At 50.4% G+C, this 22,601-nt stretch overlaps 1 protein-coding gene across 1 annotated transcript; it reads left to right on the top strand.

Moving 5' to 3' along the window:
* The first annotated feature begins 8,080 nt into the window (after positions 1-8,080).
* ETHE1 (ETHE1 persulfide dioxygenase) lies at positions 8,081-15,384 on the top strand. Its single transcript, XM_038767221.1, has 7 exons — positions 8,081-8,234; positions 11,132-11,276; positions 11,512-11,660; positions 11,969-12,098; positions 12,740-12,829; positions 14,759-14,875; positions 15,200-15,384. The coding sequence occupies exons 1-7, from the start codon at positions 8,118-8,120 to the stop codon at positions 15,250-15,252; spliced, it is 801 nt and encodes a 266-aa protein (XP_038623149.1). The 5' UTR covers positions 8,081-8,117; the 3' UTR covers positions 15,253-15,384.
* Positions 15,385-22,601: the final 7,217 nt, after the last annotated feature.

Here is a 22,601-nt window from a genome sequence, read left to right as displayed (position 1 = left end):
CAGGCTTTGGAGTCAGAGGTCATGGGTTCAAATCCCGGCTCCGCCAATTGTCAGCTGTGTGACTTTGGGCAAGTCACTTAACTTCTCTGGGCCTCAGTTCCCTCATCTGTAAAATGGGGATTAAGAGTGTGAGCCCCCCGTGGGAAAACCGGATCACTTTGTAACCTCCCCAGTGCTTTGCACATAATAAGCACTTAATAAATGCCATCAGTATTATCACTATTATTATTACTATGTGCCAACCACTGTTCTAAGCACTAGGGTAGATACGAGGTAATCGGGTTATCCCACTCGGGGCTCACAGTCTTAATCCCCATTTTCCAGATGAGGTCACTGAGGCACAGAGCAGTTAAGTGGCTTGCCCAAGGTCCCAGAGCAGGTGAGTGGTGGAGACGGGATTAGAGCCCACGTCCTCTGACTCCTAAAGTGACTTGCCCAAGGTCACACAGGACAAATGGTGGAGCTGGGATTTTCCTCTTCCTGCCCAGTCATCACCTCCTCCTCTCTCAACATTGTTGCCATATATTACAGTCAAAGAGCGACGGTTCCAGGCCAGGATGGAACTGGAGCTGTTTGCAACATCTTGTTTGCATAAGACTTTATTTCCTGGCCAAATGCACAGAAGACCTGGCCACCCCAGCCTAGCCAGAGCACAAAGACCCATCGGGCTGAATCTGGGCACACCCAGCTGGCCCCTCCTGGCCCTGGTTGTCAGGAGAGCAGGGGCAATCGGAGGTGGGAGCAGATTCATTCATTTATTCATTCAAATCTATTTATTGAGCACTTACGTTGTGTAGAGCGCTGTGCTAAGTGCTTAGGAGAGGGCAATGTAACAATAAACAGACACATTCTCTGCCCACAACGAGCTTACACTGTAGAGAAGCAGCGTGGCTCCGTGGAAAGAGCACGGGCTCTGGAGTCAGTGGTCAAGGGTTCAAATCCCGGCTCCACCAATTGTCAGCTGTGTGAAGTCACTTCACTTCTCTGGGCTCATCTGTAAAATGGGGATTGACTGTGAGCCCTCCGTGGGACAACCTGATCACTCTGTAGCCTCCCCAGCGCTTAGAACAGTGTTTTGCACATGGTAAGCGCTTAATAAATGCCACCGTTATTATTATTATTAGAGGGGGAGGACAGATATTACTATAAATAAATAAATTGCAAGTATGTCCATAAGTGCTGTAGGGTTAGGAGGGGGGATGAATAAAGAGAGCAAATCAGGGCGAAACAGAGGGAGTGGGAGAAGTGGAGGGGAAGACTTAGTCAGGGAAGCCCTCTTGGAGGAGATGGGCCTTCAGTGAGGCTTTGAAGTGCAGTGGGGAGGGGGACAGTCATTTTCTGTCTAATAGGAGGAGGGAGGGCGTTCCAGGCCAGAGGCAGGATGTGGTTGAGGGGTGGCGAAATGGACAAAATTGAGGTTCCAGTGGGGGAGTTGGGTCTGGAAGGGGAAGTCTGAGGCAGGGAGGGGGATAGGGGCACCTGAGTTCCAGAAGGGAAACTAGTTCCCGGTGAAGGAGGGGCAGATTGAAGGCCAGAGGTAAGGTGGGTGCGGTGAAGGCCCAATGCCTTTTTCTGGCCTTCATCCCTCCTTCGTGACACTGCATTTCCCCTGGGGCTGGGCTCCAAAAACGGCCATAAAATTCCAATAAAGACCTCACTGGACAGTGAGTCATGGGGAGGACGGGGACCCGTTAACTCCTCCAGCTCCGGTGTATCCCAGGGAACAGAACTGACTTCTCTCATCCTATCCCGACTGGATTACTGCATCAGCCTCCTTTCTGATCTCCCATCCTCCTGTCTCTCCCGGCTTCAGTCGATACTTCACTCTGCTGCCGGGATTATCTTTGGGCAGAAACGCTCCGGGCATGTCACTCCCCTCCTCAAAACACTCCAGTGGTTGCCTATCAACCTTTGCATGAAGCCAAAACTCCTCACTATTGGCTTCAAAGCTGTCCATCACTTTGCCCCCTCTTACTTCACCTCCCTTCTCTCCTTCTCATCCCAGCCCGCACCCTCCGCTCTTTTGTGCCACCGCTCACCTCCTCACTGGGCCTCGTTCTCGCCTGTCCCACCGTCGACCCCCTGCCCACGTCTTACCTCTGGCCTGTAATGCCCTCCCTCCTCGTATCTGCCAAACTAGCTCTCTTCCCCCTTCAAAGCCCTGCTGAGAGCTCCCCTCCTCCAGGAGGCCTTCCCAAACTGAGCCCCCCCTTTTCCTCTGCTCCTCCTTTCCTCCCCATCGCCCCCACTCCCTCCTTCTGCTCTAACCCCTTCCCCTCCCCACAACACTTGTGTATATTTGTACATATTACTCCATTTTATTAATGATGTGTATATATCTATAATTCTATGTATTTTGATGGTATTGACACCTGTCTCCCCCTTCTAGACTGTGAGCCCCTTGTTGGGTAGGGATTGTCTCTATCTGTTGCCGGATTGTACTTCCCAAGTACTTAGTACAGTGCTCTGCACACACTAAGCGCTCAATAAATACAACTGAATGAACTGACCTAACTCCCCAGAGGGCTCTGATTCCCCTGAAAGACCCTATTAAATAAAATGGGCTCTGATTCACTTGGGTGACCTGGGAGTAAATAAACTGGGCTCCAGTGCCCTGGGAGGAGACATTCGACATAAAACAATCAGGGTTCAAACTCCTGGAGAAGTTTGTTTGAGGGGGTGTGTGTATGGGTAGGGAGGGGGAATGGGTACCCAGTTTATAGAAAGTTTAATCGTCTCTCTTCTTCCTGTGTGTCTTTATGGGGTTCAAACCCCCAGTTGTACACCTCAGCGTCTGTTCCCATATTGGGCCCGAGCTGGTGCAGTTCTGAGTTCTGTCTCTCTGAGTAATAATAATAATGGCATTTGTTAAGCGCTTACTATGCGCCAAGCACTGTTCTAAGCACCGGGGTAGATACAAGGTCATCAGGTTGTCCCATGTGAGGCTCCCAGTCTTAATCCCTATTTTACAGATGAGGGAACTGAGGCCCAGAGAATCAATCAATCGTATTTATTGAGCGCTTACTGTGTGCAGAGCACTGGACTAAGCGCTTGGGAAGTCCAAGGTGGCAACGTAGAGAGACAGTCCCGACCCAACAGTGGGCTCACAGTCTAAAAGGGGGAGACAGAGAACAAAACCAAACATACTAACAAAAGAAAATAAATAGAATAGCTATGTACAAGTAAAATAAATAAATAAATAGAGTAACAAATATGTACAAACATATATACATATATACAGGTGCTGTGGGGAAGGGAAGGAGGTAAGATGGGGGGGATGGACAATGTAAAATGTACAAGTAAAATAAATAGAGTAATAAATATGTACACACATATATACAGGTGACTTGCCCAAGGTCACACAGCAGACAAGTGGCGGAGCCGGGATTAGAACCCATGACCTCTGACTCCCAAGCCTGTGCTCTTTCCACTACCCTGCCAGTATTTCTGTTCCAGTCAGTCCAATCATTCAATCGTATTTTTTAGGCACTTAGTGTGTGCAGAGCACTGTACTAAGCGCTTGGGAAGTACAATACAGCAGTAAAGAGAGACAATCGCTGCTCACAACGGGCCCACAGATTGCTTAGTGAGTGAAGAGCGCTGTTTGAATGAATAAATACTAAGCACTTGGGAGTGTGCGATACCGCAGGACTATAAAAACGTTCCCTGCCCACAAGGAGTTTAGCATCTAGGGGGTCTATTTGTGTTGCATACAGATCCTTGTTTGTGTCCAGGTGAGAGAAGCAGGCGAGAGAAGTGGCGTGGCTTAGTGGAAAGAGCACAGGCCGGAGAGGCAGAGGACCTGGATTCTAATCCTACTTCTGCCACTTGCTTGCTCTGTAACCTTGGGCCAGTCACTGGATTTTGCTGTGCCTCAATTTCCTCATCTGCACAAAAGGGTTTTCAATCAATCAATCGTATTTATTGAGCGCTTACTGTGTGCACAGCACTGGACTAAGCACTTGGGAAGTACAAGTCGGCAACATAGAGAGACGGTCCCTACCCAACAGTGGGCTCACAGTCTAAAAGGGGGAGACAGAGAACGAAACCAAACATACCAACAAAATAAAATAAATAGAATAGATATGTACAAGTAAGATAGAGTAATAAATAACTGGTTTTCAATAACTGGTCTCCCAACTATTTAGACAGTGAGCTCCACGGGGGACAGGGACTGTATCTGACCTGATTATCTTTTTATCTACCCCAGTGCTTGGCACATAAGTAAGCAGTTAACAAATCACACAGTTCTTATTATTACTATTGGAGTAGGTGAGGTGAGGATAAGACTATTTACCTGAAGGCCTTTTTTTCTTTTTTCTTTTTTTAATGGTATTTGTTAAGTGCTTACTATGTACCAGGCAGGGGTAGATACAAGTTAATCAGGTTGGATGCAGTCCCTGTCGCACGTGGGGCTCCCAGTCTTAATCCCCATTTTACAGATGAGGTAAGGTGAGGATAAGACTATCGATCTGAAGGCCTTTTTTTCTTTTTTCTTTTTTTAATGGTATTTGTTAAGTGCTTACTATGTACCAGGCAGGGGTAGATACAAGTTAATCAGGTTGGACACAGTCCCTGTCCCACGTGGGGCTCCCAGTCTTAATCCCCATTTTACAGATGAGGTAAGGTGAGGATAAGACTATCTACCTGAAGGCCTTTTTTTCTTTTTTCTTTTTTTAATGGTATTTGTTAAGTGCTTACTATGTACCAGGCAGGGGTAGATACAAGTTAATCAGGTTGGATACAGTCCCTGTCCCACGTGGGGCTCCCAGTCTTAATCCCCATTTTACAGATGAGGTAAAGTGAGGATAAGACTATCTACCTGAAGGCCTTTTTTTCTTTTTTTAATGGTATTTGTTAAGTGCTTACTATGTACCAGGCAGGGGTAGATACAAGTTAATCAGGTTGGATACAGTCCCTGTCCCCTGTGAGCTCCCACTCTTAATCCCCATTTTACAGATGAGGTAGGGTGAGGATAAGACTATCTACCTGAAGGTCTTTTTTTCTTTTTTCTTTTTTTAATGGTATTTGTTAAGTGCTTACTATGTACCAGGCAGGGGTAGATTCAAGTTAATCAGGTTGGACACAGTCCCTGTCCCATGTGAAGCTCCCAGTCTTAATCCCCATTTTACAGATGAGGTAAGGTTAGGATAAGACTATCTACCTGAAGGCCTTTTTTTCTTTTTTTAATGGTACTTGTTAAGTGCTTACTATGTACCAGGCAGGGGTAGATACAAGTTAATCAGGTTGGACACAGTCCTTGTCCCACATTGGGCTCCCAGTCTTAATCCCCATTTTACAGATGAGGTAAAGTGAGGATAAGACTATCTACCTGACGGCCTTTTTTTCTTTTTTGAATGGTATTTGTTAAGTGCTTACTATGTACCAGGCAGGGGTAGATTCAAGTTAATCAGGTTGGACACAGTCCCTGTCCCCCGTGGGGCTCCCAGTCTTAATCCCCATTTTACAGATGAGGTAATTGAGGCCCAGAGAAGTGAAGTGACTTGGCCAAGGTCACCCATCCAACAAGTGTTGGAGCCTGGATTAGAACCCAGGTCCTTCTCATTCCCAGGCCTGGGCTTTATCCACTAGAACACACTGCTTCTTTTTGTGCCAGAAATCTCTTTGATTCCTACTTTAGATTCCCCAAACACTTAATTAAGTGGTCTGCACACTCAGTGTGGTTCCTGAGGACAAGATGATACGGTGTAGTGGATAGAGCATAGGCTTGGGAGTCAGAAGGTCATGGGTTCTAATCCCAGCTCCACCACTTGTCTGCTGTGTGACCTTGGGCAAGTCGTTTAACTTCTCTGGGCTTCAGTTACCTCATCTGTAAAATGAGGCGCGAGACCGTGAGCCCCCCGTGGGACAGGGACTCCGTCCAACCCAATTTGCTTGTATCCACCCCAGTGCTTAGGACAGTGCCTGGCACATAGTAAGCGCTTAACAAATACCATTATTATTATTATTATTATTGAGGATGGCATTTGTTAAGCGCTTACTATGTGCCGAGTACTGTTCTAAGCACTGGGGTAGATACAAGGTGATCAGGTTGTCCCCCGTGGGCTCACAGTCTTCATCCCCCTTTCACAGATGAGGAAACTAAGGCCTGGAGAAGTCAAGTGACTTGCCCAAAGTCACACAGCTGATCAATGGTGGAGCCGGGATTAGAACTCATGGCCTCGAGTTGCTTGTATCCACCCCAGCACTTAGGACAGTGCCTGGCACATAGTAAGTGCTTAACAATTACCATTATTATTATTAATAATAGTAACTCGAGTTGCTTGTATCCACCCCAGCGCTTAGGACAGTGCCTGGCACATAGTAAGCGCTTAACAATTACCATTATTATTATTCTTCACCTAAGTTGCTTGTATTCACCCCAGCACTTAGGACAGTGCCTGGCACATAGTAAGCACTTAACAATTACCATTATTATTATTATTCACTCGAGTTGCTTGTATCCACCCCAGCGCTTAGGACAGTGCCTGGCACATAGTAAGTGCTTAACAATTACCATTATTATTATTATTCACTCGAGTTGCTTGTATCCACCCCAGCGCTTAGGACAGTGCCAGGCACATAGTAAGCACTTAACAATTATCATTATTATTATTATTCACTCGAGTTGCTTGTATCCACCCCAGTGCTTAGGACAGTGCCAGGCACATAGTAAGCGCTTAACAATTACCATTATTATTATTATTCTCTCGAGTTGCTTGTATCCACCCCAGCGCTTAGGACAGTGCCAGGCACATAGTAAGCGCTTAACAATTACCATTATTATTATTATTCACTCGAGTTGCTTGTATCCACCCCAGCTCTTAGGACAGTGCCAGGCACATAGTAAGCACTTAACAATTACTATTATTATTATTATTATTAACTCGAGTTGCTTGTATCCACCCCGGCGCTTAGGCCAGTCCCTGGCACATAGTAAGTGCTTGACAATTACCATTATTAGTATTAACTCGAGTTGCTTGTATCCACCCCAGCGCTTAGGACAGTGCCTGGCACATAGTGAGTGCTTAACAAATACCACTGTTATTATTATTACTGTTATTAGTAGTAGTAGTAGTAATAATGTGGCCAACTTGTACTTCCCAAGCAATTAGTACAGTGCTCTGCACACAGTAAGCGCTTAACAATTACCATTATTATTATTATTCACTCGAGTTGCTTGTATCCACCCCAGCGCTTAGGCCAGTCCCTGGCACATAGTAAGCGCTTAACAATTACCATTATTATTATTAACTCGAGTTGCTTGTATCCAGCCCAGCGCTTAGGCCAGTCCCAGGCACATAGTAAGCGCTTAACAATTACCATTATTATTATTAACTCGAGTTGCTTGTATCCACCCCGGCGCTTAGGCCAGTCCCTGGCACATAGTAAGCGCTTAACAATTACCATTATTATTATTATTATTCATTCAAGTTGCTTGTATCCACCCCAGCGCTTAGGACAGTGCCAGGCACATAGTAAGCGCTTAACAATTACCATTATTATTATTATTATTATTATTAACTCGAGTTGCTTGTATCCACCCCGGCGCTTAGGACAGTGCCTGGCACACAGTAAGCGCTTAACAATTACCATTATTATTACTATTCACTCGAGTTGCTTGTATCCACGCCGGCGCTTAGGCCAGCCCCAGGCACATAGTAAGCGCTTAACAATTACCATTATTATTATTATTATTAACTCGAGTTGCTCGTATCCAGCCCGGCGCTCAGGCCAGTCCCTGGCACATAGAGAGCGCTTGACAATCACCATCGCTATTATGATGTGAGCCCGTCGTTGGGGCCGATGGGTCCTCTCCCCAGCGCTTAGTCCAGTGCTGTGCACACAGTGGGAGCTGACTCAATACGATGGACCGACTGAGTGAGTGATGACGGAGGGTGCCACTGTCTCCGTCTCCGGGGGGGCTGGAGGCTGGCTGCACAGCGCCTTTAAGGGGAAGCCCTGTCCCCTGGCCGCCCCTCCCGGGTGGGCGTGGGCTCCGTGACAGCCCCCCGCCCCCGGCCCGCCCCCCGGCCCGCCCCCCGGCCCCTTTGGCTTCCCGGCAGCGGGGGCGGGCGGCCCATTGCTGGCGAGCAGGGGGCTGGGCCTGGGCCACCATGGGGTTGGGGGCGAGGCTGATGCTGCCCCTGCTGAGGACCAGGACGGGGGGCTCCTGCCCCCGGAGGGGCCTCAGCCAAGACAGCCGCCCGGCCCGGGGGCTGCTCTTCCGCCAGGTGAGGGGCAAGGGGAGGGCAGGCCAGGTGGGGCAGCTGGGCCAGGCTGGGCAGCTAGGCTGGGCAGCTGGGCTGGCAGCTGGGCTAGATTGGGCAGCTGGGCTGGGCAACTGGGCCAGGTTGGGCAGCTGGGCCAGGCTGGGCAGCTGGGCTAGATTGGGCAGCTGGGCCAGGCTGGGCGGCTGGGCAGCTGGGCTAGATTGAGCAGCTTGGCTGGGCAACTGGGCTAGATTGGACACCTAGGCTGGGCAGCTGGGCCAGGCTGGGCAGCTAGGCTGGGCAGCTGGGCTAGATTGGGCAGCTAAACTGGGTAGCTGGGCTAGATTGGGCAGCTGGGCCAGGCTGGGCATCTAGGCTGGGCAGCTGGGCCAGTCTGGGCAGCTGGGCTAGATTGGGCAGTTAAGCTGGGCAGCTGGGCTGGGCAGCTGGGCCAATCTGGGCAGCTGGGCTAGATTGGGCAATTAGGCTGGGCAGCTGGGCTAGATTGGGCAACTAGGCTGGGCAGCTAGGCTAGATTGGGCAGCTAGGCTGGGCAGCTGGGCCAGGCTGGGCAGCTACACTGGGCCAGGCTGGGCAGCTGGACTAGATTGGGCACCTAGGCTGGGCAGCTGGGCTAGATTGGGCAGCTAGGCTGGGCAGCTGGGCCAGGCTGGGCAGCTAGGCTAGATTGGGCAGCTGGGCCAGGCTGGGCAGCTGGGCTAGATTGGGCAGTTAGGCTGGGCTAGATTGGGCAGCTGGGCTAGGCTGGACAGCTGGGTTAGATTGGGCAGCTAGGCTGGGCAGCTAGGCTAGATTGGGCAGCTAGGCTGGAGAGCTAGGCTGGGCAGCTGGGCTGGGCAGCTGGGCTAGGCTGGACTGCTGGGCTAGATTGGGCAGCTAGGCTGGGCAGCTGGGGCAAGCTGGGCCAGGCTGGGCACCTGGGCCAGGCCGGGCATTTCGAGGGAAAGCCATCAGGACCCTAGTGTGGACCTGACCAGGAGTCCTGGGCCTCTGGGGGAGAGTTGCCGGGCTGCCCGCTGGAGGGAAAAGCAGGAATGAGCAGGAATTAGTGGGATAGGATGGGTGGGGAACTGGATGTTTGTGACCTCACGGCCCCGGAGGGCTGGGGAACAGGAACAGGAACAAGGCTGCGTTTGGGGCTCTGGCTCGACACCCAGGTCTTTCAGGGAAATTTAAACTATTCAGGCTTCAGTTATCGGAGCCCCTCGGGGGCAAGGAGCCTATCAGTTAATTTTATTATGATAATAATAATGGGATCTGTCCCATCAGCAAATTTTATAATAATAATAATAATAATGGTATCTGTTAAGTGCCTACTATGTAATAATAATAATGATGATGGCATTTATTAAGCGCTTACTATGTGCAAAGCACTGTTCTAAGCGCTGGGTGATCAGGTTGTCCCACAGGGGGCTCACAGTCTTCATCCCCATTTTACAGATGAGGTAACTGAGGCCCAGAGAAGTTAAGTGACTTGCCCACAGTCGAGCTTCCCTATGTATCAAGCACTGTTCTAAGCGCTGGGGAGGTTACAAGGTGATGAGGTTGTCCCACAGGGGGCTCACAGTCTTCATCCCCATTTTACAGATGAGGTAACTGAGGCCCAGAGAAGTTAAGTGACTTGCCCACAGTCGAGCTTCCCTATGTACTGAGCACTATTCTAAGCGCTGGGGTAAATACAAGGTAATCGAGTTGGACACAGTCCCTGTCCCACATGGGGCTCACAGTCTCAATCCCTATTTTGCAGTGGAGGGAACTAAGGCCCAGAGAAGTGAAGTGGCCTGGTCACAGAGCGGACAAGTGTGGGAGCAGGGATTAGAACCCATGACCTTCCGACTCGGCCTAAGAGCTTAGTGCAGTGCCAGTCATCCAGCCAGCGCTCGACCAGTACCGTAATTCCTTCTGCTCTCTCCCTCCCCACCCCATTGTGGAGACGCAGGACCCCGGCCGCTCTCCCGGCGGGGTCACTTAGGTGCCGAGGGATCCGACTGTGCCATCACCGGTCGGGTCCTGGGAAGGGCACGGGGGCTGGGAGAGCAGAGACCCGGGTTCCGGAGGAGAAGGTGTCATGAGGAAGAGTTGGGGTGTGGGGTGAAGGGCCTGTAAGCTCGCTGTGGTCAGGGAACGTGTCGGCTTATTGTTCTGTCGTCCTCTCCCAAGTGCTTAGTACGGTGCTCTGTACACAGTAAGCGCTCAATAAATACGATTGATTGATTGTACTTCCCAAGCGCTTAGTACGGTGCTCTGCACACAGTAAGCGCTCAATAAATACGATTGATTGATTGATTGTACTTCCCAAGCTCTTAGTACAGTGCTCTGCACACAGTAAGCGCTCAATAAATACGATTGATGGATTGATTGATTGAAGGGCAGGCCCGGGGTTGCCCCTTCCCCCCTTCAAGGCCCTGCTGAGAGCTCACCTCCTCCAGGAGGCCTTCCCAGACTGAGCCCCTTCCTTCCTTTCCCCCTCGCCCCCCTCCCCATCCCCCCCGCCTTACCTCCTTCCCTTCCCCACAGCACCTGTATATATGTATATATGTTTGTACAGATTTATCACTCTATTTATTTATTTATTTTACTTGTACATCTCTATTCTATTTATTTTATTTTGTGAGTATGTTTGGTTTTGTTCTCTGTCACCCCCCTTTAGACTGTGAGCCCACTGTTGGGTAGGGACTGTCTCTGTATGTTGCCAACTTGGACTTCCCAAGCGCTTAGTCCAGTGCTCTGCACATAGTAAGCGCTCAATAAATACGATTGATGATGATGATGCTGATACGGCGTTGGGCGCACAAAATACTCAGTAAATCCGACCGACTGACTGAGCTGTGGGGAAGCAGAGAGGGGTCGCCCACCTCATCCACCCCTGCCCTTCCTCTGCCCACCCCGACTCCCAGCTGTTTGAGCCTCAGAGCTGCACGTACACCTACCTGCTGGCGGACCGGGAATCCAGGGAGGCCGTGCTGATTGACCCCGTCCTGGAGACCGCCCCCCGAGATGCCCAGCTGGTCCGGGAGCTGGGGCTGCAGCTCATCTACGCAGGTCTGGGGTATTGGGGTATTAGTACAGTGCTAAGCGCTTAGTACAGTGCTCTGCACATAGTAAGCGCTCAATAAATACGATTGATTGATTGATTGGGGGGCCGGCGGGGGAGACAGCGGTGTCCCTTGGGGCCTACCAGCCGGAGCGAGCATCCTGGGGGTGCTGGGGTGGCCCCGCAGGTTGGGGGAGAGGAGGGTGGTCTCCGGCCCCATCCGTTTCCCCCCCACGGGCACAGCCAACACCCACTGCCACGCGGACCACGTGACGGGCACGGGGCTCTTGCGCTCGCTGCTGCCCGGCTGCCGGAGCGTGATCTCCCGCCTCAGCGGGGCCAAGGCGGACCTGCTCGTCGCCGAAGGGGACACCCTGCGCTTCGGCTGCTTCGTGAGTCCCAGAGGCTACGGCCGTGGGGGTCGGGGGGGGCCGGCGGTCCGTACCCCGGGGCGGGATGCCAGGAGGGAGGGAAAGGGGTGAGCCGGCCCCTGCCCTCTCCTGAGATTAAAGTTCACCCTGGCAGCGGATGTGCTCGACAAACACATCCTCCCTGGGCACCCGAGGGCACGGCACGTGGGGGTGAGTGCTTTCGGGGTCCTGTCTTCTCAGCAAGTTATCTGGGGAGTGTAAACCCCGGCTTTCGGGGCTTGGTGAGCGGGAGATTTTAACCCCCGTGCTGCCACCCCGCTCCCCGGCAGGCTCTGGAGACCCGGGCTAGCCCCGGCCATACTCCCGGCTGCGTCACCTACGTGCTTGGGGATCACAGCGCCGCCTTCACTGGGGACGCCCTCCTCATCCGGGGCTGTGGCCGCACTGACTTCCAGCAAGGTTGTGCCCGTGCTCGGATCCCCTTCTGCCCCCCTGAACCAACCCCGATGAACTCCCCCTGCATCCCCGCCAGGCCCCTCCACCCGAAACGTACCGCCCTGAGCTCCCCTTTCACCCCCTCCAGAGCACCTCAGTACAGATCGACTAGCTCTACTATTCACGTCCGTTTTTAAAATCGATCAATCGTATTGACTGAGCTCTTCCTGTGTGCCAAGCACTGTAGTAAACGCTTGGAAGAGCATAATATAAAAATAAACACACACATTACCTGCCCATAATGAGCACTGTCTATGTGTTTAGTGCCGTGTGCCAAGCACTGGGGTGGGCACAGTGCAATCAGACCAGTCACAGTCCCTGACGGTCTAAAGGGGAGGGAGAACAGGTACTGAATCGCCATTATATAGATGAAATTGAGGCACAGAAATGAAGCGACTTGCCCAAGGTCACACATCAGGCAAGTGGCAAAGATTAGAACACAGGTCCTGTGACGCCCAAGCTCTTTCCATGAGGCCATGCTGTTTTCCAGACCCTGCCATTCCTGGGGGAGGAATGGGGGGATTTGTAGGGGGGCTAGATGGGGGCTGGGAAGGGAGGTCCTGGGTTGTAGCCCCTCCAACTTTGACCTCCTGCCCCTTCCTCAGGTTGTGCTAAGACCCTGTACCATTCTGTACACGAGAAGATCTTCACCCTCCCAGGGGACTGCCTGGTTTACCCTGCTCATGACTATAAAGGTGAGCATACTGGCGGGCAGAGTGGGGCCTCTGGGGGCAATCGATCAAAGGTATTTATTGAGCACTTACTGTGTGCAGAGCACTGTACTAAGCCCTTGGGGAACTATGGTTCATCAGAATTGGTAGACATTCCCTGCCCAAAAGGAGCTTACAGTGTAGAGGGGGTGCTGTGGATTTGAGAGTGGGGTGAATATCAGGTCTTTGAATCAATCAATCGTATTTATTGAGCGCTTACTGTGTGCAGAGCACTGGACTAAGCGCTTGGGAAGTACAAGTTGGCAACATATAGAGATGGTCCCTACCCAACAGTGAGCTTACAGTCTAGAAAAGGTACAGATCCAAGTGCAAGGGCCGCAAAGAAGGGAGAGAAAGGAAAGGAAATAAATGAGGGTTTAGCCTGAGAAGGCATTTCTTGGAGGAGAGGTGACTTAAGGCTCTGAAGGTGGGGAGAGTAGTGGTCTGTCTTAAATGGAGGGGGAGGGAGAACCAGGCCATAAGGAGGACATGGCTAAGGGGTCGGTGATGCGATAGACTAGATCAAGGTACGATTGATTGATTGAATGAATGAATCAAGTTGCAGTCACTCGCTTGGTGTTAGGGGAGCGAAGCGTTTGGGCTAGGCTGTGTAGCGAGGTGAGGTGTCTGTGGGGGTGAGCTGATTGAGTGCAAGGTAAGAATAATAATGATGGTGTTTTTGCTAAGCGCTTACTATGCGCCAAGCACTGGGGAGTTTCTATTTGATGTGGAGGTGGATGGGCAACCCCTGCAGGCTCTTGAGGAGTGGGGAGATGTGGACTGAACGTTTTTGTAGAAAGATGATCCGGGCAGCAGAGTGAAATAGGGACTGGAGTGGGGAGAGATAGGAGGCAGAGAGGTCAGCGAGGAGGCAGATGCAGTAATCAAGGCGGGATCTGGATTATTATAGTAACAATAATAATAATAATGGTTTTTATTAAGCGCTTACTATGGGCAAAGCACTGTTCTAAGCGCTGGGGAGGTTACAAGGTGTCAGGTTGTCCCACCAGGGGCTCACGGTTTTAATCCCCGTTTTACAGATGAGGGACTGAGGCCCAGAGAGTTTAGTGACTTGCCCAAAGTCACACAGCTGACAGTTGGCGGAGCCGGGATTTGAACCTGTACTTCCCAAGCGCTTAGTGCAGTGCTCTGCACACAGTAAGCGCTCAATAAATACGAATGATTGATTGATTGAACCCCTGACCTGCGACTCTGACGGACCTCTGACCACTGAGCCACGCTGTAGTTGAGGTGGAGAGGAAAGGGCATCTAGGAGGGTGAGACCGAATGAGTGAGCCCGTTATTGGGTAGGGACCGTCTGTCTAGGTTGCCGACTTGTACTTCCCAAGTGCTTAGTCCAGTGCTCTGCACACAGTAAGCGCTCAATAAGTACGATTGAATGAATGAATGAATAACTGAGCAGTACAAGCCCTATGAGGCACTAGGAGCAAAGGCAATGGACTACATATCCCATCAGTGCACTGTTGGGTAGGGACTGTCTCTATATGTTGCCAACTTGTACTTCCCGAGCGCTCAGTACAGTGCTCTGCACACAGTAAGCGCTCAATAAATACGATTGATTATTATTGATTATTATTATTACTCTGTCTCTTTGTCCATGCGTGTGGCTGTCGCTAAAGTTGGACCCAGGAGGCCGAGGCCGCAAAGACTGATGGGATTTGCAGTTCCTTCAATCAATCAATCAATGAATCAATCGTATTTATTGAGCGCTTCCTATGTGCAGAGCACTGTACTAAGCGCTTGAGAAGTACAAATTGGCAACATATAGAGACCGTCCCTACCCAACAGTGGGCTCACAGTCTAAAAGTCTTGCTCAAGGCCCAGGGTGGCTGGGCCTGGCTTGTGACTTTCCCTCCTCTCCCCTCCTCCCTCTCCCTCTTTGCCTCCCTCCAGGTCACACGGTCTCCACGGTGGAGGAGGAACGGACCCTGAACCCCCGGCTCACCCTGAGCCTCGAGGAGTTTGTGCAAGTGATGGATAACTTAAACCTCCCCAAGCCCCAGCAGATCGGTGAGGTGGGGGGAAAGGGAGGTGGGAGGGTCGCAGGTCATCATCATCATCATCAATCGTATTTACTGAGTGCTTACTATGTGCAGAGCACTGTACTAAGCGCTTGGGAAGTACAAATTGGCAACATATAGAGACAGTCCCTACCCTACAGTGGGCTCACAGTCTAAAAGGGGGAGACAGAGAACAAAACCAAACATAGGGGGAAGGGGAGAGCCGGAGGACGGGCACCTGGATTCCAGGAGGAAAGTGGGGGTGAATCAGAAGCTGGAATCCGGTGGGGCCGAAGCCTGGGTTTTTGACGCCTGGGCTTCTCTTGCCCCCCAGACTTTGCCGTTCCTGCCAACCTGCGCTGTGGCCTTCAGGACCCCCCGCACTGAGCCGTCTCCCAATGAGGGGTTCCCACCCCCCTTCTTCCTCCGCCACGCACCCACCCAAACTCAGGTTTTATTTCTGTTGCACGTGAAGGGGAGCGGGGTTGGGTCTTTTAATAAAGCTCATTTGATATCTGACATCCTTGTCCTGCTTTCTATCTGTCCTGCTGAAAGTTCTGGGGAAGTGAGCGAAGGCGTGGGTGGCAGGATGCCTGGGTCCTACTGAAGGGGAGCTAGGCAGTGCCAGGCTCCTGGAGGGGAACCCACTGCTCAAGGAACATCCAGCGGTTGCCCCTCCACCTCCGCATCAAACAGAAACACCTTACCATCACCTTGCCCCTCCTACCTCACCTCGCTACTCTCCTGCTACGACCTCCTTCCTTTCCCCACAGCACCTGTATATATGTATATATGTTTGTACATATTTATTACCCTATTTATTTATTTTACTTGTACATATTCTACTTATTTTATTTTGTTAATGTGTTTTGTTCTCTGTCTCCCCCTTCTAGACTGTGAGCCCACTGTTGGGTAGGGACCGTCACTATATGTTGCCAACTTGTACTTCCCAAGCGCTTAGTACAGTGCTCTGCACACAGTAAGTACTCAATAAATACGGTTGAATGAATGAATGAATCCAGCCGGCACACTTTGCTCTTCTAACGCCAACCTACTCACCGTGCCTCAATTCCGTCCATCTCTCCACCAACCTCTCATCCACATCCTGCCTCTGGCCTGGAACGCTCTCCCTCTTCATATCAGACAGACGATTACTCTCCCCTTCCCTTCAAAGCCTTATTGAAGGCACATCTCCTCCAAGAAGCCTATCCAAACTAAATCTTATTTTCATTTTCTTCCATTCCCTTCTATGTTGCCCTAGCTCACCTCCTCCAGGAGACCTTCCCAGATTGAGCCCCTTTCTTCCTCTCCCCCTCATCCCCCTCCCCATCCCCCTCATCTTACCTCCTTCCCTTCCCCACAGCACCTGTATATATGTATAATAATAGTAATAATAATGTTGGTATTTGTTAAGCGCTTACTGTGTGCAAAGCACTGTTCTAAGCGCTGGGGGGGATACAAGGTGATCAGGCTGTCTCACATGGGGCTCACAGTCTTAATCCCCATTTTACAGATGGGGTAACTGAGACTCAGAGAAGCTAAGTGACTTGCCCAAGGTCACACAGTAGACGTGTGGCCGAGCTGGGGTTCGAACCCATAACCTCTGACTCCAAAGGCCCAGCTCTTTCCACTGAGCCACCCTGCTTCTAATATATATATTAGAATATATTATATATATTATATTATATATATTCTGTATATATGCTTGTACATATTTATTACTCTATTTTACTTGTACATATCTATTCTATTTATTTTATTTTGTTAGTATGTTTGGTTTGGTTCTCTGTCTCCCCCTTCTAGATTGTGAGCCCACTGTTGGGTAGGGACTGTCTCTATATGGTGCCAACTTGTACTTCCCAAGCGCTTAGTACAGTGCTCTGCACACAGTAAGCGCTCAATAAATACGATTGATTGATTGATTGATTCATCTCCCCCTCCCAGCCCCTCCAGCACTTATGCACATACCAATCACTCAACCAGTGGTATTTATTGAGCTATGTACAGAGCAGTCAATCATATTTACAGAGCCCTTACTATGTGCAGAGCACTATACTGAGCAATTGGGAGAGTGAAATATAACAATAAATGGACACATTCCCTGCACACAATGATCTTACGGCCTGGAGACGGACATTAATAACAGCTCACTGTGGTTAGAGAATGTGTCTGTACTTCCCAAGTGCTTAGTACAGTGCTCTGCGCACAGTAAGCACTCAATAAATACGATTGAATGAATGAATGGTACATTGTGATAGTGTTCCAAGCGCTTAGTACAGTGCTCTGCACACAGTAAGCGCTCAATAAATACGATTGATTGATTACAGTGATTTGCACAAAGAGCTCAAATCCGATTAATTGATTTAGAACAAGGCTGCCCTCTAGGGAGAGGATAGGGAGATGCAGGTAAGCTCCTTTCTTCATTCATTCATTCAACCAATCATGTTCACAATAATCATAATTTGGGTATTTGTTAGGCGCTTACTATGTGCGACGCACTGTTCTAAGCGCTGGGGAGGATACCAGGTGATCAGGTTGTGCCGTGCGGGGCTCACACTCTTAATCCCCGTTTTACAGATGAGGTCACTGAGGCCCAGAGAAGTGAGGCGACTTGCCCGAAGTCACACAGCTGACAATTGGTGGAGTCGGGATTCGAACCCATGACCTCCGACTCCCAAGCCCGGGCTCTTCCCACTGTGCCACCCTGCCCCCCCAAGGCCCCACCCCTCAGCTATAGGGTAAGCCGGGTGAGGAGGGCGAGGGCTCAGGGACTGGCGGAAAGGTAGTAAGCTTATTGAGTGCTTACTATGTGCACAGCACTGTACTAAGCGCTTGGAAAAGTACAATAGGACAATAAACAGACACATCCCCTCCCCACAACAAACTTATAGTCTAGAGGGGGAGGCAGACAATTAAAATAAATGAATAAATGACAGATATGGACGTAAGTGGTATGGGGCTGGGGGGGATGAATAAAGGGAACAGGTCAGGGCAACGCAGAAGGGAGTGGGAGAAGAGGAAAGGGGGGCTTAGGCTGGGAAGGCCTCTTGGAAGAGGTGGGCCTTCAATAAGGCTTCAAAGCCGGGGAGAATCTGTCATCCTAGGGCTGTGGCTGGCCCCTCCCCATAGTACTTGTGTATATTTGTACATATTACTCTATTTTACTAATGATGTGTATATATCTATAATTTGATTTATCTATTTTAATGGTATTGATTCCTATCTACTTGTTTTGTTGTCTCTCTCCCCTTTCTAGACTGTGAGCCCGTTGTTGGGTAAGGATTGTCTCTGACTGTGAGCCCGTTGTTGGGTAGGGACCGTCTCTGTATGTTGCCAACTTGTACTTCCCAAGCGCTTAGTACAAGTCGGCCACATGGAGAGACGGTCCCGACCCAACAGTGGGCTCACAGTCTAGAAGGGGGAGACGGAGAACAAAACATTTCATTCAATCGTATTTATGGAGCGCTGGCTGTGTGCAGAGCACTGTTCCCAAGCGCTTAGTACAGTGCTCTGCACACAGTAAGCGCTCAATAAATATGATTGATTGATTGATTGGGGAGTCCAAGTCGGCCACATAGTCCCTACCCAACCATGGGCTCACAGTCTAGAAGGGGGAGACAGACGGCGAGGGGCCAACTTGTCCTTCCCAAGCGCTTAGTCCAGTGCTCTGCACACAGCAAGCGCTCAATAAATACGATTGAATGAATGAATGAGTGGCAGGATGGGGGGAGCCCCTGCCTCCAAAGACCCCTCCCTTCCCCAGGGGCAGGCTGGAAACTTTTCCTCTAATCTTCCTGTTTTGCCCAAAGAGGAAGGGCCTGGCTCTGACTTTTGACCCCTGCCCTCTGCCCCCTCCTGGGTGGCCCCCCCCCCCGCCCCGTGATGAGCTGGACGGTGGTGGTGGTGGTGGTGGTGGTGGGGGTTGTTGTCCGTCCCCAAGGGGTGGGGTAGGGTGTCCCCCCCACCCCTCCCACCCCCTTCGTGGCTTCCCAAACCGGTTTGGCACCTAAGGACTCATTAGATGGGAGCGGTGCCGCCCACCCCCAACTCCACCCTCGCTGGCAGGGCGCCTGGGTGCTGGGAGGGGACCCGGGGCCCAAAGGAGACGCAGGCCGCCTGGGTCCCCCGGCCGGACGGGAGAACCAGGACCCGTCGGGGCCCGGACCACCCGGGGCCTCGGACGTGAGCGGGAGTTTGGGGGGCCTTCTCCCCTTCTTCGACCCGGGGAGCTGGCAAACCTGTCGCTGCCTCCCTCCTCCTCCTCCACCACCTGTCCCAGGTGGCCCCAAAGCCGAGCGGCACCAGGTAAGCTCCCTGTGGGCAGGGCAAGTGTCTGCTTATTGCGGTATCATCATCATCATATTAAGCGCTTACTACGTGCATAGCACTGTTCTAAGCGCTGGGGAGGTGACAAGGTGATCAGGTTGACAGCCTTAATCCCCATTTGACGGATGAGGGAACTGAGGCCCAGTGAAGTGACTTGCCCAGAGTCACCCAGCTGACAAGCGGCGGAGCCGGGATTTGAACCCCTGACCTCTGGCTCCGAAGCCCGGGCTCTCTCCACTGGGCCGCTCTGCTTCTCATCATCATAATGGCATTTGTTAAGCGCTTACTATGTGCCAAGCACTGTTCCAAGCGCTGGGGAGGGTACAAGGTGATCAGATTGTCCCGCGTGGGGCTCACGGTCTTCATCCCCATTTTACAGATGAGGGAACTGAGGCACAGAGTCATGCAGTCGTATTTATTGAGCACTTACTGGGGGCAGAGCACTGGACTAAGCGCTTGGGAAGTCCAAGTTGGCAACATATAGAGACAGTCCCTACCCAACAGTGGGCTCAATCAATCAATCAATCAATTGTATTTATTGAGCGCTTACTGTGTGCAGAGCACTGTACTAAGCGCTTGGGAAGTCAGTCTAGACTTGCCCAAGCTCACACAGCTGACAAGTGGCGGAGCCGGGATTTGAACCCGTGACCTCTGTTCTAAGAACTGGGGGTGATCCAAGGAGATCAGGTTGTCCCCAGTGGGGCTCACCGTCTTCATTCCCATTTTCCAGATGAGGGAACTGAGGCCCAGAGAAGTTAAGCTACTTGCCCAAAGTCACCCAGCTGACAAGTGGCGGAGGTGGGATTAGAACCCACGACCTCTGACTCCCAAGCTCGGGCTCCTTCCACTGAGCCACGCTGCTTCGCGTACTGTCCCAAGCGCTTAGTCCAGTGCTCTGCACCCAGTCAGCGCTCAATAAATACGATACAATGCCTGAGCCCGACAGGCCCCGGGAGAAGGGGCAGAGTTGGGAGAGAGTGGCAAGAGAATAATAATAATAATAATAATGGTATTTGTTAATAATAATAATTGGCATTTGTTAAGCGCTTACTATGTGCAAAGCACTGTTCTAAGCGCTGGGGAGGATACAGGGTGATCAGGTTGTCCCATGTGGGGCTCACAGTCTTAATCCCCATTTTACAGATGAGGTAACTGAGGCCCAGAGAAGTTAAGTGGCTTGCCCAAGATCACACAGCAGACATGTGGCGGAGCAGGGATTCGAACCCGTGACCTCTGACTCCAAATCCCGTGCTCTTTCCACTGAGCCACGCTGCTTCTCTAAGCGCTTACTATGCGCAAAGCACTGTACTAAGCGCTGGGGGGGGGATACAAGGTAATCAAGTTGTCCCACATAGGGCTCACAGTCTTAATCCCCATTTTACAGATGAGGGAATTGAGGCCCAGTGAAGCGACATGCCCAAAGTCAAACAGGAGACAGGTGAGCCCACTGTTGGGTAGGGACCGTCTCTCTATGTGGCCGACTTGTCCTTCCCAAGCGCTTAGTCCAGTGCTCTGCACACGGTAAACGCTCAATAAATACGGTTGAATGAATGAATGAAGTGGCGGAGCGGGATTAGAACCCACGACCGCTGACTCCCAAGGCCAGGCTCTTCCCACTGAGCCACGCTGCCCCTGCCCCCTAAGACTCCAGCCCTCGGCTACGGGGTACGCGGGGTAACGGGGGCGGAGGGACCCGTGGAAACGCCCCTTCTAGACTGTGAGCCCACTGTTGGGTAGGGACCATCTCTATATGTTGCCAACTTGGACTTCCCGAGCGCTTAGTACAGTGCTCTGCACGCAGTAAGCGCTCAATAAATACGATTGATTGATTGATTGATTCTAATCCCAACTCCGCCACTTAGCTGTGTGACTTTGGGCAAGTCACTTCACATCTCTGGGCCTCAGTTCCCTCATCTGGAAAATGGGGGTGAAGAGTCTGAGCCCATGTGGGACAACTTGATCGTCTTGTATCTATCCCAGCGCTTAGAACGGTGCTTGGCACATAGTAAGCGCTTAACAAATACCATTATATTATTATCATTATTCTTTGGACCTCAGTGACCTCATCTGTAAAATGTGGATGAAGACTGTGAGCCCCACATGGGACAACCCGATGACCTTGTATAATAATAATGATGATGGCATTTATTAAGCGCTTGTATCCATTCCAGCGCTTAGAACAGTGTTAGGCACATAGTAAGCGCTTAGCAAATACCATTATCATTATTATTATTCTCTGGACCACAATTCCCTCAGCGCTTAGAACAGTGCATGGCACATAGTAAAACCCTTAACAAATACCATTATTATTATTATTATTCTCTGGGCCTCAGTTCCCTCAGTGCTTAGAACAGTGCATGGCACATAGTAAGCACTTAACAAATACCATTATTATTATTGTTATTCTCTGGGCCTCAGTTCCTTCAGCGCTTAGAACAGTGCTTGGCAAATAGTAAACGCTTAACAAATTTATTATTATTATTCTCTGGGCCTCAGTTCCTTCAGTGCTTAAAACAGTGCTTGGCACATAGTAAGTGCTTAACAAATATTATTATTATTCTCTAGGCCTCAGCTCCTTCAGTGCTTAGAACAGCGCTTGGCATATAGTAAGCACTTATCGAATATTATTATTATTCTCTGGGCCTCAGTTCCCTCAGCTCTTAGAACTGTGCTTGGCATATAGTAAGTGCTTAACAAATATTATTATTATTCTCTGGGCCTCAGTTCCCTTGGCGCATAAAACAGTGCTTGGCACATAGTAAGCGCTTAATATTATTATTATTATTCTCTGGGCCTCAGTTCCCTCAGTGCTTAGAACAGTGCTTGGCACATAGTAAGCGCTTAACAAATATTATTATTAGTATTCTCGGCCTCAGTTCCCTCAGCGCTTAGAACAGTGCTTGGCACATAGTAAGCGCTTAACAAATATTATTATTAGTATCCTCGGCCTCAGTTCCCTCAGCGCTTAGAACAGTGCTTGGCACATAGTAAGCGCTTAACAAATATTATTATTCTCTGGGGATCAGTTCCCTCAGCGCTTAGAACAGTGCTTGGCACATAGTAAGCGCTTAACAAATATTATTATTATTATTATTATTCTCTGGGCTTCAGTTCCCTCAGAGCTTAGAACAGTGCTTGGCACATAGTAAGCGCTTAACTAATATTATTATTATTCTCTGGGGCTCAGTTCCCTCAGCGCTTAGAACAGTGCTTGGCACATAGTAAGTGCTTAACAAATATTATCATTATTATTATTATTATTATTATTCTCTGGGCCTCAGTTCCCTCAGCGTATAGAACAGTGCTTGGCACATAGTAAGTGCTTAACAAATATTATTATTATTATTCTCTGGGACCCAGTTCCCTCAGCGCTTAGAACAGTGCTTGGCACATAGTAAGCGCTTAACTAA

This window comes from Tachyglossus aculeatus, chromosome 26 (genome assembly GCF_015852505.1).
Source record: "Tachyglossus aculeatus isolate mTacAcu1 chromosome 26, mTacAcu1.pri, whole genome shotgun sequence".
Lineage (NCBI taxonomy): Eukaryota > Metazoa > Chordata > Mammalia > Monotremata > Tachyglossidae > Tachyglossus > Tachyglossus aculeatus.
The sequence above is the reverse complement of the archived record's forward strand: the minus strand, read 5'-3'. Positions and strand labels throughout refer to the sequence as shown.